Raw genomic sequence first — 20,219 nt, 5'->3', positions numbered from 1 at the left:
TGGTGCTGAAGCACCGGTACAGTGTCCAGGCCCAGTGTCCCTGCCAAATGCACACTGCCTTCCCAGTCCCGCTTCCCCGCTGGCTTCTGAACTTTCTAAATATAGCTCCTTCCCTGGGACAACAAAGAAACCATCCTTGGAATGGCTGCAGTCCCCATAACCAGCTTCTGGGCTGTCTGTCAGGGAGGGAGGAGTCGGGCAGACCTAGTGGCTGGGACTTAGAGCCGCCCTGAAACCCAAGCGGCTGGCTTTTGTCATCCAGCCTTAATGACATGTAGGCCCAAACGCCCAGAGGCTATGGCCTTGGCCCTCTGTCTCTGGGGATATGGGGAGCCCAGGGCCCTGCCAGGCAGGCTCTGTTAAACTGGGACTGAGCAAGACATTGGTTCACGCTGGAGGGAGAGCAAAGTGAAGATCTCCTCCGAAGAGATGGGAAGGGCCTGTCTTTAGGGACTCCCAGGGCCATCTCGGACAAGCCAGGCAACTGGGCAGATCCTTCACCTAAGTCTCAGTTTTTACATCTGCGAGGTGAGACAATAACCATGTGGATTTGATCAGAGGGAATCTGTGCCACTTGGCGGGAAGCCATAGCCCTGCTGTGATGGATGGCTGTTGTAGCCTCTGCTCAGTGTGCTACCTTCCCCATCCTGTGTGGGCCTTCAGTTCAGGCTCCCCGTGGAGAGGAGCCTCTCCTGCTGTCCTGGGGCCTGAGAGGTGGGTGGTCCTGTGGGGTCTTCACTGTATATAACCTGAGACACTGAATGCAGAGCTCTGCCCCCTCGCCCCCAACCCCACCCTGGCATTGACTGAGGAAGCAGCTGAGCCTCCCTGGCCTCTCACCTGAGCTCTGCAGCCAGCCTGGGCCCAGCTGGGTGCGGTCCATTTAGTACCTTGGCTCCAAGGTGGACACGCTCCTGAACACAGGTTAAAGAAGTGGAACTTTTGAATAAAACCTGGATCACTAAGCTCAGGGCCTGGCTGTGCCCATCACATGTCATCCCCTCCCACCTGCTCAGTTCTGCTAAGGTCTGAGGACCTGCAATCTTCCTTGGATTGGAGATACCTAGAAAGGTGGGACCTACCCCTCCTGCTAAGGGGGCCTCGGGAGAGACCCCGTAGGAACAACCTTACAGGAGGGAAAGCCAGTCTTCCTACAGTGAGAGGCCACTCTGCCCCAGGACTTTCCTCCTGTGGGAGTACACACAGGCTGCTGCCCACCTGTTTGACACCCTCTGGGAAAAAGTCAGGACTAGTTGTTCAGTCCCCAGCGTTGACAGGGACAGAGCTGTAGAGCTGTTGAGGAGGCATCAGGCCCCTGCCTTTTTAGACCTGCCTTTCTGCTGACAAGCTGGGCCCCTGCGGGGCTGTGCCAGGGAATCAGACATGGGAGGGGTGAGGGAGGGTGCAGCCGTCTGTTGCCATGGTCACCATTCACAGAGCACTAATTCAACACAACAGCTCTGGAAATAGCTCCTGCTATCGGCCTTGTTTTTGTGTTAGAGGTAGAATCAGCAGCCCAGGGTCATACCGCTCTTACGGGCAAAACCAGGATTCAAAGTTTGTGCACCTGGGATTTCTAATGTGATCACGATTCTTCCCAAGCATTGCCAGGGTCTGCCGGGAAGGACCATTGTGCATCCACCCAGGCAAGCTGGTGAGCTAGCTCGAAACAAAACACGGGGTTTTTCTAGAGGGAAAGCAGGCTACTGGCATTCCTGGAGGTCTCACACACATATCAGCTAAGGAAACCAGTTGCTTTAATGTGTTTGGATTTTTTCAGAGGTCTCTGGCAAGCTTCTATGCCCCCCAATTTTTCCATTGTTTGAAAACAATGAATCACTTCACTGTGGCTTTGCAGGAGATGCCTTGCCACACACAGAGGCCCACTGGGGAAAGGAAGCTATTCCTGGGATGGCCATGTACATGTCCTATGTGGGTAACTGTAACAGCAGATTCTCAGGGGACTGGTACAAGAAGGATCCTAGCTCATAGTTTTCAATTAAAGACCTGGAAAAGGAAGCATATAGTATGTAGTCAGAGTTCCAAATCCACAAAGAATTTTGGGGGAAGAGGAAGCCAAATTAATGGAATGCCTATGTTCTTTGCTTTGATTTCCAAATCATTGCTAGGGATGAGCGTTTGCACCCTGTTTGCCACAGTGGCAGCAAGTGGTCGCATCCATTCAGCACTTACCCACTGTGTGCCCATTTTGTGGCAGGTGGTGTGCAGGACACAGACACACATGTGAAATTCTATTCTGCTTTTAGAAAGTGGGATTGTGTAATTCTAATACGGGCGTGCTTTACTTTCTGACATATTGTAGAAATCACTATGCAAAGAGGGCCACTCCATTCATTTTAAGGTCAACCTGGAGACACTACTCCATAGAAATGACTCTGGAATAATCAGTTCCCTTTCATTGGTCATTTCTGTTAGTTCTGGAATTATGAATAATACAACAGTGTGGCCTCAAACATCTTTGTATTCAGATATTTGCATCGAGGACAAGTGTTTCTTAGAATGGATACCTGGAAGGAAAATTACCTTGATGTGTGCATTAGATTTTTGTTAGATGCTGATGAATTGCCTGCAAGATTTTTTTTTTTAAATCTAGCTCAATATTAATTACCTCCAAAGCACCTGGAAATGCCCATTTCCTGAAACCCCTACCAACCCTAGATATTGTATTAGTTCCTGTTGATGCTGTAACAAACTACCACAACCTTGGTGGTCTGAAACAATACAGACTTATGATGTCACATTTCTGTAGGTCAGCAGTCCAACCTGGTCTCACTGGGATAAGCCCATAGGGTGGGCAGAGCTGCATTTCTTTTGGGGAGCTGTAGAGGAGAGTCTGTTCTGGACCATGCCCCTTTCTGTCTGGAAACCCAGCAGTGAACAGTGGATCATCTGTGACGTTTCACATGACATCAATCTGACACTGACTGTTCCTTCTTCTCTCCCCTTTCCCATGTCTAAAGCCCTTTATAATATCAGGCACAACCTAGGATACAGTCCCTGTGTTCAGATTGTAATTCAGATTTAGCAACCTCAATCCCATCTTTCCCCAGAACATCCACAGATTCCATAATTCCTGTGGCTCAGGAGGATGAGACAAAGAGCATTGCGAGTTCAAACCCTGCCTCAGCAATTTAGCAAGGCCCTAAATAATTCAGTGAGACCCTGTGTCTAAATGAAATATAAAAAGGGGGACCAGAGATGTGGCTCAGTGATTAAGTGTCCTTGGGTTTCAAAAAGAAAAGAAAAAAAATTCCAATCCACAGATTTCTGTTGCTATAAATTTTCTATTTGTACCCTTTATCTCCTCTTCTACCATGTTCCTTTCCCCCCACCTTGCCAGATGAATTATGAATTCGTTGGACACAATACCTTTATTTTATTTATTTTTATGTGGTGCAGGGAATTGAACCCAGTACCTCGCACATGCCAGGCAAGCGCTCTACCACTGAGCCCCAGCCCCAGCCCCGAATTATGAATTCTTTAAGAGCAAGGACTTTCTCATTTTCCCCTATGTGTCTCCAGAGCCTCAAAATGTAGCCAGATTCATAAAAAGGTTTCAAAACCTGTTGGTCCTTCCTTCCTCCCAAATGTCATCCTTCCTACTCCATTCTCTTGCTGTTCTGCCTTGGAGAAAATGTCAGGAAGCTTCCTGCTGAGCTGCCTACATTGGGTCTGTAAGGGAGGGTGTGGTGGGCTGAGACAACGAATGTCTTGTGATCTACACTCAGCCCTCTGGATCCCTGGGTTCAACCAACTTCAGATGGAAAACATTTTCAAAAATTGTGTTTGCACTGAACAAGTACAGACTTTTTTCCTGTCATGTGTGATTCCTTGAACAAGACAGTAAACCATTTATTTACAGAGCATTCACATTGTATGAGGTGCTGGAAGTAATCTAGAGATGATTGAAAGTGCTCAGGGGGACATGTGTAGGTTATATGCAAATTCTATGCTGTTTTATATAAAGGACTTGCGCATCTGTGGATTTTGGTACCTGTGTTCTGAAACTGATGATTGTATTTACAGCCACATGGACTTCTCTTGCCACCACGGGGTCTTGGGTCCAGCCAGCTCCTACCTAGCTCAGCTGCTTAACTTGGACCACCCCCGTCAAAGCCTGCTTCTCAGCAATAAAAACAGCGATGGCGTCATTCCTGACATTTGAGGCTTGCTGAGAGAGTGGCAGGAACAAAGCCTCACCTGCTCCGTTTAGGGGGGAGAGTCCTGGTTGCTGAGCTGCCAGTACCTTGCAACAGTGATCATCGGTCCCAGAATGGCAGGAAGGGGACTGATGGCCACTACTGGGCTGAGATAAGTGGGACCTGAGGGAGATGTGCAGAAGAGTAATTTTAGGTCATTTTTAGACTATTAGGCAATGTGTTTTCTTTTGACTTTTTTTCAAAATCACAGTAAAGAATTGCTTGTTAGTCAATATGGGGGTCAGTCTGAAGCTCCTGGTGAGCAGAGTCTGGTGCAAGGTGGTGACTTGGACCTGCCAGTAACACAGGTGCCTTTGCTCTGGCTGCCTGCTGTCCTCCAGAGGTGCTGTGTCCAGTGAGGCTGTTCCAGTCAGCTATTTTGCTGCTGCGACTAAAGGGTCTGACCAGAACAACTGTAGAGGAGGAACAGTTTATTTGAGGGCTCATGGTTTCCGAAGTCTTAGTCCGTAGAAGGCCGGCTCCATCCTCAGGGCTCCAGGTGAGGCTGAACATCATGGCAGGAGAGGGTGGCGGAGGAGTGCAGCTCACCTCATGGTGACCAGGAGGCAGAGAGAGAGACGCCACTCTCCAGATACAGATATATACCCAAAGCCACACCCCAATTCCCACCCCCTCCACCCACACCCTACCTCTCAGTTACCACTCAGTTAATCTCTATCAGGGGACTAAATCACTGTTGGGGTTAAAACTCTTACCACCCAATCATTTCAGTCTGTGTCTTTTTAGTCTCTGCAGTGTTGGCCAGGGGATGCCCAGGCCTGGACCAAGGACAACAGCTCCTTCCCAATAATAGGGCTTCATTTCTTTGGCCACTTGGCCACAACCTCTCTGCTGATTCCCAGTCTACACGTATACTTAGGCCCCTGGTACCTAGAGAGCCTGCCCATACCCCTTGGTAGTACTACCTCGGCTCACAGTGCAGAGGTGGGGACCAACTCCAGGCACTTAGATCCAGGCCTGCCTGTTAGGCTTCTCCAGGATGCACTCCCTACCTGCTTACAGGTGGAGGATATATTGAAACAGAGGGGAGGCAGGTCCTCCTCTCTGCCAAGGCCTTTCCAGAAGGCATGCTGGGGCCCCAGAATTCTAGGCCTTAGGGAACCTCGCTGCCCTCTAGATGCTGTATCTCAAGCCCTGAGCCCCTCTGCTCAAGAGCTGCTGGTGGGCAGTGTCCCTGTACCCTGCACTAGCTGGGTGCTCTGGGGGAAACCCTTGGCCTCTCTGAGCCTCCCTTTCCCAGTTGGCAACATGGGGAGGCAATGCCTATCTGCCACCTGCTGGGACAGTCACCTAGTGGAGCCCAGCCTGCACTGGGGGTTGATGGTTGTTCTTGTCATCACATTCCCCCCTTTCCTGCCCTCCTTTCCATGCTTTGAAGTTGAGACCAGAGCCTGACTCGGGGACGGACAGGCGTCCTTCCTCCTCCTCCCCTTCATCTCTCCACCTCGAGGAGTTGCCAGTCATGGGGAGAAAGCTCCTGCCCAGGGAGGCGGGACCCCAGCCCCCCTCCTCTCACATCCAGGCTGGCAGCTGCCTCTGCCTCTTGCCAGGACCCTGGGCCCAGGACACCACAAGTACTCCCCAGGCAGGGCTGCAGCCTCCAGGGCAGGAGGCCAGCGGCCTAGCCTCTGCTCCACTTCACAGGCACAGGGCCTGCTGGGCCTGGCCTCCAGCCCTTCCTGTGCAGCCCCCTGGGCCTGGAACTCATTAGCACTTTTTATTAGACCCATCTGCTGCCCGTGGAAGGCCAGTCTGTCTCAGCTCTGCCCGGGGCGTGTGGGCGGAGACTGCACACAGGCAGTGTGTGAATCGGGTGTGGCATCCTTGGTTCCAGGGGAGATGGGGAGGAGCAGCCAGCAGGCTCAGGGGTGACTGGGGCTTGTAGGCCTTTCCTGAGCATCCGGGGCTGTGTTTCATCCCAGCCTTCCTGGGCTCTGTGGGTCGCAGCCCTGCATCTCACTGATGAGGCCCCCTCTGCCCTCCCCAGGAGTGCATCATTGACGAGGACTGCGGGCCCTCCAGGTACTGCCAGTTCGCTAGCTTCCAGTACACCTGCCAGCCATGCCGGGAGCACCAGATGGTAAGGATGCCCAGGTCTCCTGGGCTGCAGCACAAGGTCAGGGAAGCTGCGGGAGGCAGCCAGGGGTCCCAGGGACTCTCAGATGGGCTCCTTTGGGATCCCTCTCCACCATCGAAAGGCTCCCTCGATGGCGGAGAGGGATCCCAAAGGAGCTGACTCTGGAATGATCAGGAAGTGACCAGTCTGGGATTGCAGGAAGCCATCTGCAGACCTGCTGCCATCCCTGGCCCACCCAGGATCTCTGGTCACAATGTCCCATGAATGGCAGAGAAGGGGAGGGAGGAGGCTCTACCCCGTCTCCTGGGATGACTCATCCTACTAGACACAAGCAACACCCTCAGGCAGGGGAAAGGCAGCTGCTCTCTGTCCTCTGGGTTTGCAGCCCACCCCCAGATCAGAAGAGATAGAGGAGGAGCCAGGAGGCCAAAGCTCTCCCCTAATGGAGGTTCCACCAAGAAATGCTAGGTGGGCAAAGAACACCCTCCCCTCCACCCCACAAACATTTTGGACAAAGCTGTGGCTCAGACTCCCTTGTCACTTGTCCAATACACAGCATGATGATTTGGAAAATAAAGCCTTTCTCATTACCCTGCTCAGCCCTTCTGTGGTGAAGCAGCTGCTGTGATACCTCCCAGCCCACCCCACGACACTGGGCACGCCACACCGACCCCACACTGCTCCCAGCTGCCATTCTCTATGTGGCTCCAAGCCCCTGGCACCCCTGGGCCATCCCCATCTGGGCTTACAGGCTTGGGCCTCACGCTGGGTCAGCTTATTGGAATCTTGCAGCTGCCTGCATCTGGAGGCCTGGAGCCGACCTAGGGTCCTAATTGAAAAGTGGAAGGCCCAAGTCTTGGGTGGGGCTCAAAGATACTCAACTGTCCCTTCCAGACTCTCAGACTGTGAAGGACTCACACATGACTCGTTAGGTGCTGTTTTTCCAATGTTTTGATCCCTCGTGTCTTGACAGCCAGGCTCCCAGCCCGGCCTCCTTGACTTACACTAAAGCCCACTCACCTAGGACCGCACTCTGTCTCTTCCTCCTTTAGCGAGAGTATCTGTGGCATCTTTGGGCCGGGCTGGGCCAGGCTCCTAAGGTCTATGAGCTATCACACTTGTTTTTTCCCCACCTCTCTGCAGCTCTGCACCCGGGACAGTGAGTGCTGTGGAGACCAACTTTGCGTCTGGGGTCACTGCAACAAAAAGGCCACCAGAGGTGGCAATGGAACCATCTGTGACAACCAGAGGGACTGCCAGCCTGGGCTGTGCTGCGCCTTCCAAAGAGGTGGGTGGGCTCCCCTCTGGGTGCAGAGGAAGCTTGTCCCAAGTTCCGTCTGTCTGGGGTCTGCTGGAGACATAGCCATGTCCCCTATACCTTCTCTGGGTCCCGCCTCCTGGGTAGGAGTATGTCCCAGCCCCACAATCTGAGCCTGAGTGGGAAGACCCTTTTTTTCCACCCTGTTGATGCCTAGAAAATTAAATTCTTTCATGGTGCATGAGCCCAGGGCAGGAGGGTGTCCCCACATAGGCTGGACTCCAGCAGCCTCTCCTCATCCCACTCCCTCTCCAGGCCCTAGAACGAGCACTGGCACTGTCCCTCTCCCAGGTTCCATCCACAGTGTCTCTTCCAGGTGAGGCCTGCTCAGGCTCCCTCTGCTCTCACTAGTGTGGCCGAGAGCTCTCCTGAGCCACCTCCCCAGCTCTGCCTCCCCCAGCCCCACAGGGCCTCCAAGGACCTGCTGCTTCGGTGGTTTTCTGGAAGAGCTGCCTGACGGGGTTACTCCCTGGGATCCACAGTAGCTCTGTCACCTCCCACAGCAGATGGACTCACAAGGCCTCGTGGTCCCCTCCCCTCCTCCCCCTCCCGGCCTCTACCACCTTTTCCCTTTGACCTGACCCCAGGTCTTTGTAGGTGCTATACCCAGACTTAATTTCTCCAGATTTTGTTCCCTAAAACCCAGCTCACTTATTCCAGGCAGACACCCCCCCACACCCTGCCCCGCCAGCGCCCCGCTGTCCTCCCCCGTCATTCCTCCTGAGCCCATATCGCCATCTTGTTCCCTCTCATTCCACTTCTTCAATCCCAAGTTCACTTCGAGGGTTGGGCCCATCTCTCTGTCCCTCCCTATGGTTACTCTTGGCTGGTTCCAGGCCTGCTGTTCCCCGTGTGCACACCCCTGCCCGTGGAGGGTGAGCTCTGCCATGACCCGGCCAGCCGGCTCCTGGACCTCATCACCTGGGAGCTGGAGCCTGATGGAGCTTTGGACCGATGTCCATGTGCCAGTGGCCTCCTCTGCCAGCCCCACAGGTGAGTCCCCCCTTTAAGGGCTGAGATAGGTGAAGTGGGGACTCAAGGGCAGGAGGTTTTGCCTGGGGAGATGTGGACTCAGCAGGGCAGGTCTAATTGGAGGTGTCCTTGTGTCACAGATTTGGGGCTCATCTCAAGGACTGAAGCTTCACAGGCAGATGACCCACAAGAGGGCATGGAGGAGAAAAGTTGAGGGCTGAGGAGGGAGCCCCGGAGATTTAGATGCAAACCCGAGTTGCGGGTGGACGTGCAATAGAAATAGCTAATTTATTTCCCTGGGCAATGGACAGGAAGAGAGAGTGCTGGTAGAGGGGCAGGAAGGAAATGAGGTGTGGGCGCCCAGGTGGAGAGCACCAGCAGTGTCAGGCTGCAGAGAGACTGATGTACCAGGGCTCAGACATGGCATCTCTGCACGCCTTCTTGGCCTCTGAGCAGCCTCAACTCAAGCCCCTCTTCCACAGAATCCAGGGTGGCAGGGCAGACAACCCAGGGGTATCAGACATGGAGTCAGACCATGCTGCACTCAGGCTGCCTCCTGTCTGGAGGCCCAGGTGGGCAGGGAGCTGAGAGGTCTCAAGTGGCTGGGAACTCCCAAACCCTGTCATCCTGGGGGGCCTGTCCCTGGGCTGCTGAACCCAAGAGTCAGCCACAGGAAAACAAGCCTACAGCTGGAGTGGGGTTGCTGCCCCTCAGGGCAGCCTCCCAGTTGACCTTCCTTCAGCCATCTTGTTTCAAGTAAGATGTTGATATGAAGCGGAGGCTGTTGAAGAAGAGGTGGTGTGTAGGTGAGGCTGGAAGGTCCATAGAAATGGCAGCCTAGGGCTTCCCTTCTAGGCACCCCCATGCTTACAGCCCAGCTTTGCCTGCGTGGGGAGAATCTTGGCTAAGTCCCAGCCCCGTCTTTCCCCAGCCACAGCCTGGTGTATGTGTGTAAGCCAGCCTTCGTTGGTAGCCACAGCCAAGACGGGGACAGCCTGCTGCCCAGGGAGGCTCCTGATGAGTATGAAGATGGTGGCTTCATGGAGGAGGTACGCCAGGAACTGGAGGACCTGGAGAGGAGCCTGACCCAGGAGATGGTGCTCGGGGAGCCTGCTGCTGCTGAGCTGCTGGGGGGAGAGGAGATTTAGATGCAAACCCGTGTCGCGGGTAGACGTGCAATAGAAATAGCTAATTTATTTCCCCAGGTGTGTCCCCTAGGTGTGGGCTGGCCAGGCTTTCCCCCGTGTCTTCTCCCCAGTAAACTTTCCCTCTGGCTTAACAGAATGAGGTGCTGTGTGTTCCTCCAGCTGCCCGCGGCTGCCCTCCACGTGTCACCGTTCTGGTGCTTGAGAAAGACGGGGCCTGGCAGGATGAGGGCAGAACCCAGCCCCTGGGCCCCTACAGGTGGGCAGGCATTATTTGAGAACTGTTGGAAGGGAAAAGGTGAAAAATGAGGTAGAGCCTGCCCTTGATGGGTTTTGGGGAGGCGTGGAGAAGGGTGCCCTGCTTTTGCAAACATCCACGTGGCAAAAACGCAACAACGGCCGTTCGCATGGAGATCTTTCCACGGGCAGAGGCAGCTGTTGCAGGGATGCTCAGCTCGCCCCGCTTCACATGCTCATCCACTCGGCTGCTTCCCTCGGCTCCTACCTGGGCGGGCGTCAGGACGGCATTCTCATCCCCCAGACTGACTCTCTCTCACAGCCTGTGGAGGAGGAGCATTGTTCTCATCTCTTAAGGATCTTGGAGACTCAGAGACCACAAGTTACTTGCCCAAGTCACACAGCTAGTGAAGACCAGAGTGGGGTTTCACCCAGGGGTGACTCCAAGCCCAGTGTTTTTCCAGTTACCCTACCCCCCCACCAAACTCAGTGCCACCAACAGTACTTCCAAAAGGAAGGAGAATGAGATCTTTTTCTTTTGAGGCACATCTGATAACTCTTTAAGATTGAAATTCTGTTAGAAATAGCAATGTGGGGTAGCCATCATTCTGGTGGAGACCAGTGGCGTGGACATTCCCCCTGTGGCCATTTGCATTAGTCATTTTGAAGGTATAGTATTTAAGTTAACTTGCAGAAAACACTGAGATAATGGTAGGGCAGAGATGATTAATGAAATTTGAAAAATCACTTAGCAGCAGCTGAAGGTCATTATTGACCACATGGAGCAAATAAAACGAAGCCAGGTTCTATGAAATATGGTTGTAATATTCAAACTGAGAACACTGAACTGGATGTCATTCCACAAATGATATTTTCAGGTGCCAGGAATTGTTTCCATCATGTATTTGTTCAGAGTTATTAAATTTTAAAGTTGCACATGACTGTATAAGCATGCTTTCTTTGAGTTTTAAATTATGTATAAACACATGTTGCATTTAGAAATCCAGTATAAATCACTTTGACTACACTTCTGTGGTTTTTGGACTTCATTTTTTTCTTCTGATTTTGAATAAATATAAAACCATTTCAGCCATAAACGATAAAATAGAAATGACCTGTACAAAACAGATTTCTTCCATAGAAGCAAATTTTCCAGACATCTGAAGCACACCTCCTTTAGGATCCAGATATTTTAGAAATCTTAACCATTTCTGGATCAGAATTAGGATTAAAAGTGTAACTGCTTCACTGTCTCCTGAAAGAACAAATGGAATAAGAGCGTGTGTGTGTGTGTGTGTGTGTGTGGGGGGGGGGGGGGGGTCCTGGAGACTGAACTCAGGGGTACTTTACCACTAAGCTACAGCCCCAGACCTTTTACCAAAAAAAAAAAAAAAAAAAAAAAATTTTTTTTTTTTTTTTTTTGAGACAGGGTCTCACTAAATTACTGAGGCTGGCCTCAAACTTGAGATTCTCCTCCTGCCTCCGTCTCCCAAGTCACTCACTGGGATTAGAAGCATATGCCTCTGAGCCTGGTGATGTCTTCTTAGAAGCTTCCTGTAATCAAATGCAGACTAATGAGGTTTTTGTCACTATAACAAAATGCCTGAGATAATTAACTTTATTTTGGCTCACAGATTTGAAAGTTCCAGTCCCTCCCTGATCCTTTGACTTTGGATCTGTAGAGAGAAAGCACCTCATGGTAGGAGCATGTGGTGAAGCCAAACTGCTCATCTCATGGCTGGAGAGAGGAAGAGACTGGAGTCCCATAATCCCCTTCAAAAGCATAACCCCACCAGCACACCCCCGCCCCCCGCCCCGCAATAGTGACCTAAGTCCTCACTAGGCTCCACCTCCTAAAGATAAAAGGTGCCACTTCCTCCCAACAGTACCATGCTGGGACCAAGCCTTTTTAGCACATGGACCTTTGAAGGACACCCCTCCATAGCAGACTGCAGCAATTAGATCTTCAAGGACTGTAATGAAGCCACTGTAGTACGGTTAGGTCACCAGGGTGATGGGCGCCAGATTAGGCACTCCGCCTGTATCAACTCTTTTCCTCTTCAATGAATCCCACGTGTATTTTCTTTATTTGATGGATGAAAAAATGGAGTTACTCAAAGATTCAAAAGTCTGATAAAAGCAGCATCTAATGTAGTATGTCCACAATACACTGATTATTCAAACACAGAGCTATTCCCTATTCAGTGTCAAAAATCAATGGGATCACTCTCCATGTTGCAAACTGATCAGCAGGTCTGTGCTACGCCCACCCAGAGACAGCCTCCGTGACTGGGTGTGCCAGGTTGACGCAGACAGCTCCCACTCTCAACGTCTCACAGTCTAAGGAGGAGAGACACAGCCAAACTAAGCAGCCAGACAAAAAAGGGCCAACCCGATACTGGAGTGTGCAGGAGCCCTAGTGGAGCACTTGGCCTAGAAAGTTGGCATGGGAACTGGCTCCCAAAGATGGTCAGGGTGTATCAGGATGCCAGAGGGGACAGGAAAGGCATTCCAGCCACAGGCAGAAGGAAGGAGGCAAGAAGGGACGGTCCCAGGGAGGGGAAACTGAATGTCATTTGCAGTGGCTGTAAGGTGAGGTGGGCTTGCCGTGCTTGCAGAAGAGGCTGAAAATGATTTCTACTAATAATGTGTTGAGCACCTACCGCATGTTGGGCGCTATATTAGGTGCCAAAGAGGGCAGCTGTAAATGAGATAAAACTAGGTCCTTTTCTCCTGGCACTCTTAGGTTGTTTTAATCCTGCTCCACTTGGTTATCATAGCCACTGAAAGAGAACAGGAGAGACTTTGCATCATTGGGTGTAGATGTGGCGTCTACTCACAGCTCTAAATGCCACGTGTGGAGTGTGGTTCTCGAATCTCACTGCCTGTTCTCCTGTATCCAGTTGCTGCCAAGGAAGCCATGGTAGTCACTGGCTATTTGGCTACTCGACAGCTAGTCCCAGCTAGGGATGGTCTCAGGACTCAATTCTGGGTGAGGCAATTGAAAGGCAAAGCTGTCAAAGAAATTCTAGGAAAATTTTTTCCCTCGGACTAAAGGAGAGTGACAAATAAGAAGCAGCCCTCCTTCCCAGCCCTACCCTTGTTCCCTGCTTTCCAGGACAGGTGCTCAGGATGTAGCATTTGGCTCTGCTGCAGCTGTCTGGGGATCTGTAATCCGGTGGGCTGCATTCCTCCCTGAAGGCCCTTGGGGACCATCCATTTCCTTGTTTCTGTTAGTCCTTACCAGTGGCTCACCTTCCTTGGCTCATGGTCCTTCAGAGCCAGCACTATCAGGGCCCTCTATCTTGAGTGCTGTCACTCTGGCTGCAGTGAAAGGTTCTCACTTTTAAGGATTTACTTGGATAATGCAGAATAATCTTCCCATGGCAAGGCCCTTAACCTTAATCACCTCTGCAGTCTCTCTTGGAATGCAAGTATTCAGAGGATCCAAAGATCAAGCCATAGGCATCTGGGTCTGCCTAGTATAGAGGTGGAGAGTCTGGGTCCTTGATGTTGAGGAACAAACCAATTCTGGTCTCAACCTTACAGATAAACCTGCCGTTAGACTGTTGTTGAAGGCCAGAGCATTCCTGATATAGGAGCTATGTGCAGGATACATGGCACCCAAGGACAGGACAAAGCCCCAATAGCTGGGTTTGTGGGGATTCCCACATAATTGAGAATGGGTTTTAGGGCAAGAGGATGGGATTGAAGAGAGAAAGAAGTGAAGGGCCTGTTATCTGTGAGGAGAGAGGGCAGGATGAGAAAGGGCAAGGATTTCTGCACAGCCTCTCCAGATTGCCAAGAAATGTGGCTTATTTATTCCTTCAAAAACTTTTTTTTTTTTTTTTGAGACAGGCTCTTGCTGAATTGTTGAGGCCAGACTTGAACTTGTGATCCTCCTGCCTCAGCCCCCTGAGCTGCTGGGATTACAGGCATGTGTCATTGTACCCTCACGATCAGTTTTTGATACCCAGGTGGGATTTCTACATCAACAGCTGGGGAGGGAGGCACCTTCACTTGGGGCTTGCTGAGAACTGCCACCACAGTGGCAGCAGTACTGTGGTGGTCCTGTGTGAAGAAGCCTAGAGCAGGTGTGAAGTATGCTTTTGGGAGATGCAGTGTGGCAAACAGATGATTCCCCTCCCTGACTTCCCCCAGGGGAGGAGAAACTAGACCTGTTCCCTTGGCTGAAACCTGAGGGCAAATTTAGGGAATACTCTCAAAACTTGTATGGGAGCTACTGACGGTTGAAAGATGGGAAGCTGTGCAGGACTTGGGGACTGGCACCCGTCTCACACAGGAGGCAAGGAGCAGCAATCAGAATAGCATCCTGGTAGCAGGGAAGGACCACCATTGGACCCTCCAGTGTACCTGACAGCACAATTCCAGAGACAGGGGAAATGTACTGTCAGAATGATGGATGACATTTGGGGTGGAAGACCTGGTAGGGACCATGCAGCATGGGTTAATGGTACACGGCCATTAGAGAGAAGGTCTACTGCCCAAAGGTTGGCAAAAACAGTCATTTGATAAGGGACCAAATGTCGCTTAGAGTCAAGTTCTTTGCGACAGGACCCATGGGACATCTGTCTTCCAGTCTACAAGGGTTAAGTGGCCAGTCAAAAGGGGACAAGCAACCTCACCAACCGGACAGAAGACTATTTAAGAAAGCAGATGTCTCTTCCCCTCTTCTGTGCAGGTAGATCAAGGGGAAAGGAGAGGCGGACCACACAAACCCCCCTCCCTGCTCCCAGCAGGAAGCCACACAGCTAGTGAGCACCTTGTGGGGGTGAGAAGAGCCTTGAATCAAACCACTGACACTTTTCCAATCAGATTGTCTTAATGCAGTGACCTACGTTACTGGATTGCACTGAGACTTTAATGTGAGCCCACCTCTCTGTGGGAAACTGAATTCCACAGAAGTTGGTACAGTTGTCAGGAAAACAACCCTGCTTATTCATACCTCCGTAAGCTGATGCTCTGAGCAGGCTACTGAATTGTTAAATAGAGGCCCTTGTGTGGGGGAGGGGATGTCCAGAGCACAGAAAGCAGAAGGTGGAATGTGGCCCCTCACTTGAAGGCTGGGTCATAGGGTCTACCAATCTGGGCCTGGTGAATTCTCAAGTTACAACCAGTCAAGATTCACTTACCTTTTAGGGACTGGCAGCTGAGGGTGGAAGGAGACGATGTTGTCCTGGGGAAGGGCAGCATACTCCTTCCAAGGGTTTTTGCCTTCCTAGATTGGCCCCTACTGGAATCTGCATGTTTCTAAATGGTGATGCGTGCCCTAATGCTTTCTTGTTTGTCTGGTGTTGTTTCTGAAAGCCAAGTTATGAAATTTAATACAGGGTGGGTCTAAACAAATGGTGACAGCCCTCCTCTTCCCCATGTGAACTGCACTAAGGAGCATATTCTGACTTTCATTCTAGACCTAAGTGGAGGGGAACTTCCTCTGGCCATGAACTCCTTTGAATACCTGATAAAAACCATCTGCTAACCTCCTAGAATACCACATACATAATTTTGCATCTGACTTTAGAATTTATGGCTTTCTTATAAGGCTTTAATTTGTGACCCAAATAGTGATTTGTTTTTCAAAAATTACTCAGAATTGTTTGGATGGAATAGTTTTATTTAGCCAGCAAAAACCCTGCTAATTCTTGGTATCTCCTATTCCACATACTGTACTCTAGACTACAATTTGCAAGTCACAAGTATGAAGAATTGGTTGGGGCCTTGATGTTGAACAAAGGGATCAAATCCAGAGGAAGAGCTATGACATCCAATTGAAAAGGAAATATAGCAAATGAACCAGAACAAAAGATTTTATTGAATTCCATACATTCACAGGTCACTTCCAGATCTAGTAATAACACTGCAATGCTGAGGTGCCGTGCACTCATTTGGCTTGGACCAGCGGGTGACTGCAGCTCCTCCGCCTCCTAACAGTGGGCTGGCAGCCAATGGCTACATAGTTTATTTTCTGGCTGGGGCACAGGTTCTCCCAGACTTGATCAACAAACACTCTAAGGAAGAGCTCCTTCACACACAACTTTTATCTATCATGATTACTATCCCTGCGTACACTTCCTTAGTTTGCAAAGTGGACCTAGCAAATTTTTGTACAGACCAGTTAAATGTCTGGAATGGTCCTGAAACCACAGCTTTGGTTTCTCTGGCCAGAATGTACCTCCAACCTAAGCACCTGCCTCAGAAAATGCAGACACTTGGTTCTCAGAGGGTGTGCATGTAGGTGCAGGGGAGACCACACCCATCCACCTATGTAAAAGCTCTTCAAAACATCTGCATGACCTGCGGGCAGCAGGATCACAATTTCTCACAAGCTGCCTGCCTCAGCCTCGGGAGACAGGCATCACCAGACTGTCCCTGTCCCAGGGCTCTGGTACTCAATTTATACCATCAGTGCCGTTTCTAGGGTTGCAGATGCTCACCTGATTCTCTGAAGCCCAGGGAGACTGATGCACAGTGACATCCCTTGGGTAAAATACTCTTCCTACCTCCACAGATTCACTTTCAAAATTTCACTACCTTCTTTACTGAAATTATTAAAGCGCAACACTGTGTTTTCACTTACCCTATGAGGCACTGAAAAGCAAGCTTTTTTATTTTTCCCTATAATGAAATACATTTTCTCTACTCTTGGTATTTGTAATATACCTGCAATTAGAAGCAGCAGTTAAACACAAAACAGACAACAAAACCAGAGCAGAAGGCACAGACGGAGGAGCAGAAGAATGAGAATTTCACCACTGACTCTTTGATGAACACGAGGCCAAACAAAGCCAAACCCAATTCCTAAGCCCATTTTGCTTCCAAGGTTGCCTCCCTGGCTCACCAGGAAGTCAGTCTTTTGAAAGCAGAAACCCCATTTATTAAAGCCCATGTCCCAAGTAAACAGGTCTGGCTCAGTACGAATTTGCCCCCCTTACATAAGAAAATCCAAGCGACCTGAAAGACTAATGAAAATACAGAAAATTACTTCAAATGTAAGCTGAATGCTACAGTTTACATGGAATAAAAATTAGCCAGAAAACTACCTTAGGAAAAAAAAATTTTTTCCCTTGTGGATTCTAAGAGACTTAATAAGACATTATAGAATTCTCAGTGATAATATTCAAACTGTGAAGCCTACATTTGCCAATACTATTTTCTAATTATATCTTTCTTAGAAGGAAAAAGGGTAGAAATGTGATTTTGAAATATTGGCAGGATCCCCAAAGTTAGATATTAGCATCTTTTCATCTCTCTTAATGAGAACTTCACTGTAAATATACCTTATCATGAGATATTCATGTTTTGAAGTATTATATCTAAAGATAACCAACCTATTCTTAACTCAGATTCATTATCCACAAAAGTGTAATGACTAAAATAACACAACAGAATGAACAAATGTTTTATTGGCATGTTCATTGTTGTAAACAGCATCTGGCATGAAAAAATTTTACCAAAACCTTTTTATTTTTATAAATTAGATGATATTTCAAAATTTATGTAGAATTGTGGTCACTGTATAGTTTTATTTAGCAAAGCAAAAACTTGCTCATTCTAATAGACTTTTCAATGAAACCCTGTTGACTGCATCAGTCTATACGAAGATGACCTTACTAACAAATTTACTCAGTATGTTAAGACGTTTCCTCAAAGTTAAACTACATGGATCTACAAACTGACTCTAAAATTAAAATGGGACTTACAAGCATCCTAGAAGATTCAAACTGGAGGTAAATCTTTAAAAATAAATGTACAAATAAAAAAAAAAAAAAGAAGCTGCTTAACAGAAAAACCTCATTAACAAGGGAAAATACAATCCTGTGGGACCCAGCACTGAGGAGCCTCACTGAGGATTACATTTACACAGACTGCTAACTTCTCAATGTACACAAATGTACATAATGATGTGTGAAACGAATAAACATGGGTTATAGCTGAACTACAACTATGATAACTCAACAGGATAATTTTATTTACATGCTGAATGAACGAGTGAAACATATTCTCTACATCCATAACTTAAGTACAATCAGTTATAATTACAAAACTGCAGTAATTTGAGCTGCCACCTGCTGGGATAGGTCTAAGGGAAATGTTTTGATGTTCCAAAATGTCCTTAATACTTCGCAAAAAATAAAACAAAAACACAACTTCACAATTCTTTTCTGGGTTACAACTCGTTCTAAGAATTTCTTTCTTCAGCTCCTATTTTTGCTGCTTTCCAAGATACAACACACGCTGGCTGCATTTACTTCTGAATTGTCAATGAGGTAATGTGTGTATCAGTGAAATAAACAGAAAATTCATTCATTCATGGCCTTTGCACAGCTTTTATTATTAAGCTATGAGCATCCTGTTTGAGGCTAGTTTTACTAGCGGCTATGTGCACATTTGTCCGCAATAAAAGAAGTTTACTCATTCCCCTTCCCCCTTTTCTAGTAGCAGGTTTTGCTTTTTTTTTTTTTTTTTTATTGTTTTTGCACATCCCTTTTTCACTTTACAGTACATTTGACTATAGTGCACAACATGATTCCAAGTCAAAACAGTGGCCCATTGGGCACTGAGCTTCTGATTGGTGAAGGGCAGTCCAATCAGTGCTGGTGTCACTGGGTTACCCCAACCATGTCCGGCCATAATGGCACTACACAGTAGTAGTGAACCATCTAGTTAAAATCAAAAAACCCCTCAGGGAAAATGCTACACTAGCAGAGTCAGTCTTGAGTCAGATCTTTATTTGGCGCTCCATCCAGATATATTTTTAGTGCTTTTTCTTTACGAGGCGAGTATGTTACACGATGTCCAGTCTTCTGGAGTCGACTGCTTTCTTTTTTCATCAGTTCATTTCTTTGCTCATCTGTCAACTCCATTACTTCTTCTGTTTTATCCCTTTATTTAAAATATGAATTACATATGAGACTAGTTATCCAACTGCCTCTATTAATTTATGCTTGAATGCTATGATGCTCCTTAGCTAGACACTCAAGACTGTCACTGGTGAGGTTGAATATAAATTCTGTCACTGGTGAGGTTGAATATAATCTCACATACTAGGGAATCTTATAGCTAGGTAAATAAAAGGCTAAATTTGAACCCACACCTCCTTGGCTTCAAAAATTATCATTATTTCTCTATATCTGTGTTATCCCATTAGGTGATCACTAGCCACAAGTGACTAACAAGCACTTAAAATGTGTCTGATCCACAATGAGATGTACTGAAAGTAGAATACACAACATTTCTAAGACTTGGTACAAGAATATAAACTATCCCATAAATCATTTTTTGTACTGGTTGCACGTTGTAATGATAATAGTTTTGAATGAATTGGATTACAAGTATCGGATTAATTTTGCCTATTTCTTTTTACTATTTTTAATGTGTCTACTAGAAAACTTCAAATTATAATGTGTGACATTCACTGCATTTCTACTGGTTAGTACTATTCTCTATCAAAATAACAGTAAATTTATGGTAAACAAGATATTCATGCATGCTACAAATAGTTTATCATTACAAGAACAAGCAACAAAAATATTGGAATATTACCTATAAAATATGACGGCACCATCATCACAGATATAAAGAGGCCAGACATTCAGGGTAGAAACTTTAGGGTTCCAGTCCAAATCCTGATGAATATCAAGGACAGAAATATCACAGGGAAAAGTTCCTCTGCCCTAAGGAGAAAAAAAATGAATGCATAGATCATGCCTATAGCCATGTTTGTTGTGTATTAATACACAGATTTAACACTCTCAGGCCTTTACCTTGGCAAATTCAATATCTTCCAGAGGAATCCCACTGATTTCACTAAGCTGTAAAAGAAAAGGTCTTATATAAGTTAATTTAAAAAAATAAACTTGGAAATTATTTTCTTTTTATCCCACAAATTGTTTGATCCCCCTCCCACCAAAAAAAAAAAAAAATAATAATATGCTGATGTAATAAATTAGAAGAAAAAGCAGAAAGTGCAATTCTCTCCTCTGGCCACCATGCAAATGCTAAGCCCGACAAACATCAAGTTAATACATTCCTTCCAGGTCTTCTACACGTACATAAATCTACTCACACATTTCTACAATACGTAAACTTATATTTATAAATATTTCTATAAGAACAATTTTACATAAGTATAATTTTATATAACTTCACAGATATAATTCCTAAGATGTGGAATTTGACCCTAAAAAGACTGAATTTGAATATTTATC

General features: G+C 47.9%; 2 protein-coding genes across 6 annotated transcripts in view; one reads left to right on the top strand and one right to left on the bottom strand.

Annotated features, from left to right (window-relative positions):
- DKK3 (dickkopf WNT signaling pathway inhibitor 3) overlaps positions 1 to 9,892 on the top strand; it is a 45,895-nt gene extending 36,003 nt beyond the window's left edge. Inside the window, exons 4-7 of the mRNA XM_081280563.1 lie at positions 6,229 to 6,321; positions 7,462 to 7,606; positions 8,473 to 8,629; positions 9,540 to 9,892. Of these exons, the coding sequence (XP_081136689.1) occupies positions 6,229 to 6,321; positions 7,462 to 7,606; positions 8,473 to 8,629; positions 9,540 to 9,756 (612 nt within the window). The 3' untranslated portion in view covers positions 9,757 to 9,892. The remainder of the gene's footprint in view (positions 1 to 6,228; positions 6,322 to 7,461; positions 7,607 to 8,472; positions 8,630 to 9,539) is intronic.
- A 5,910-nt stretch (positions 9,893 to 15,802) lies between these two features.
- USP47 (ubiquitin specific peptidase 47) overlaps positions 15,803 to 20,219 on the bottom strand; it is a 110,715-nt gene continuing 106,298 nt past the window's right edge. For all 5 annotated transcript variants that reach the window (XM_081262985.1, XM_081262989.1, XM_081262988.1 and 2 more), the window contains 3 exons: positions 19,776 to 19,823; positions 19,555 to 19,685; positions 15,803 to 18,894 (listed from right to left, as the gene is read on the bottom strand). In XM_081262985.1, the coding sequence (XP_081119111.1) occupies positions 18,720 to 18,894; positions 19,555 to 19,685; positions 19,776 to 19,823 (354 nt within the window). In that variant the 3' untranslated portion in view covers positions 15,803 to 18,719. The remainder of the gene's footprint in view (positions 18,895 to 19,554; positions 19,686 to 19,775; positions 19,824 to 20,219) is intronic.

Source organism: Spermophilus citellus (assembly GCF_964194105.1).
Source record: "Spermophilus citellus genome assembly, chromosome: 2".
In the NCBI taxonomy this organism is placed as follows: domain Eukaryota; kingdom Metazoa; phylum Chordata; class Mammalia; order Rodentia; family Sciuridae; genus Spermophilus; species Spermophilus citellus.
The sequence above is the reverse complement of the archived record's forward strand: the minus strand, read 5'-3'. Positions and strand labels throughout refer to the sequence as shown.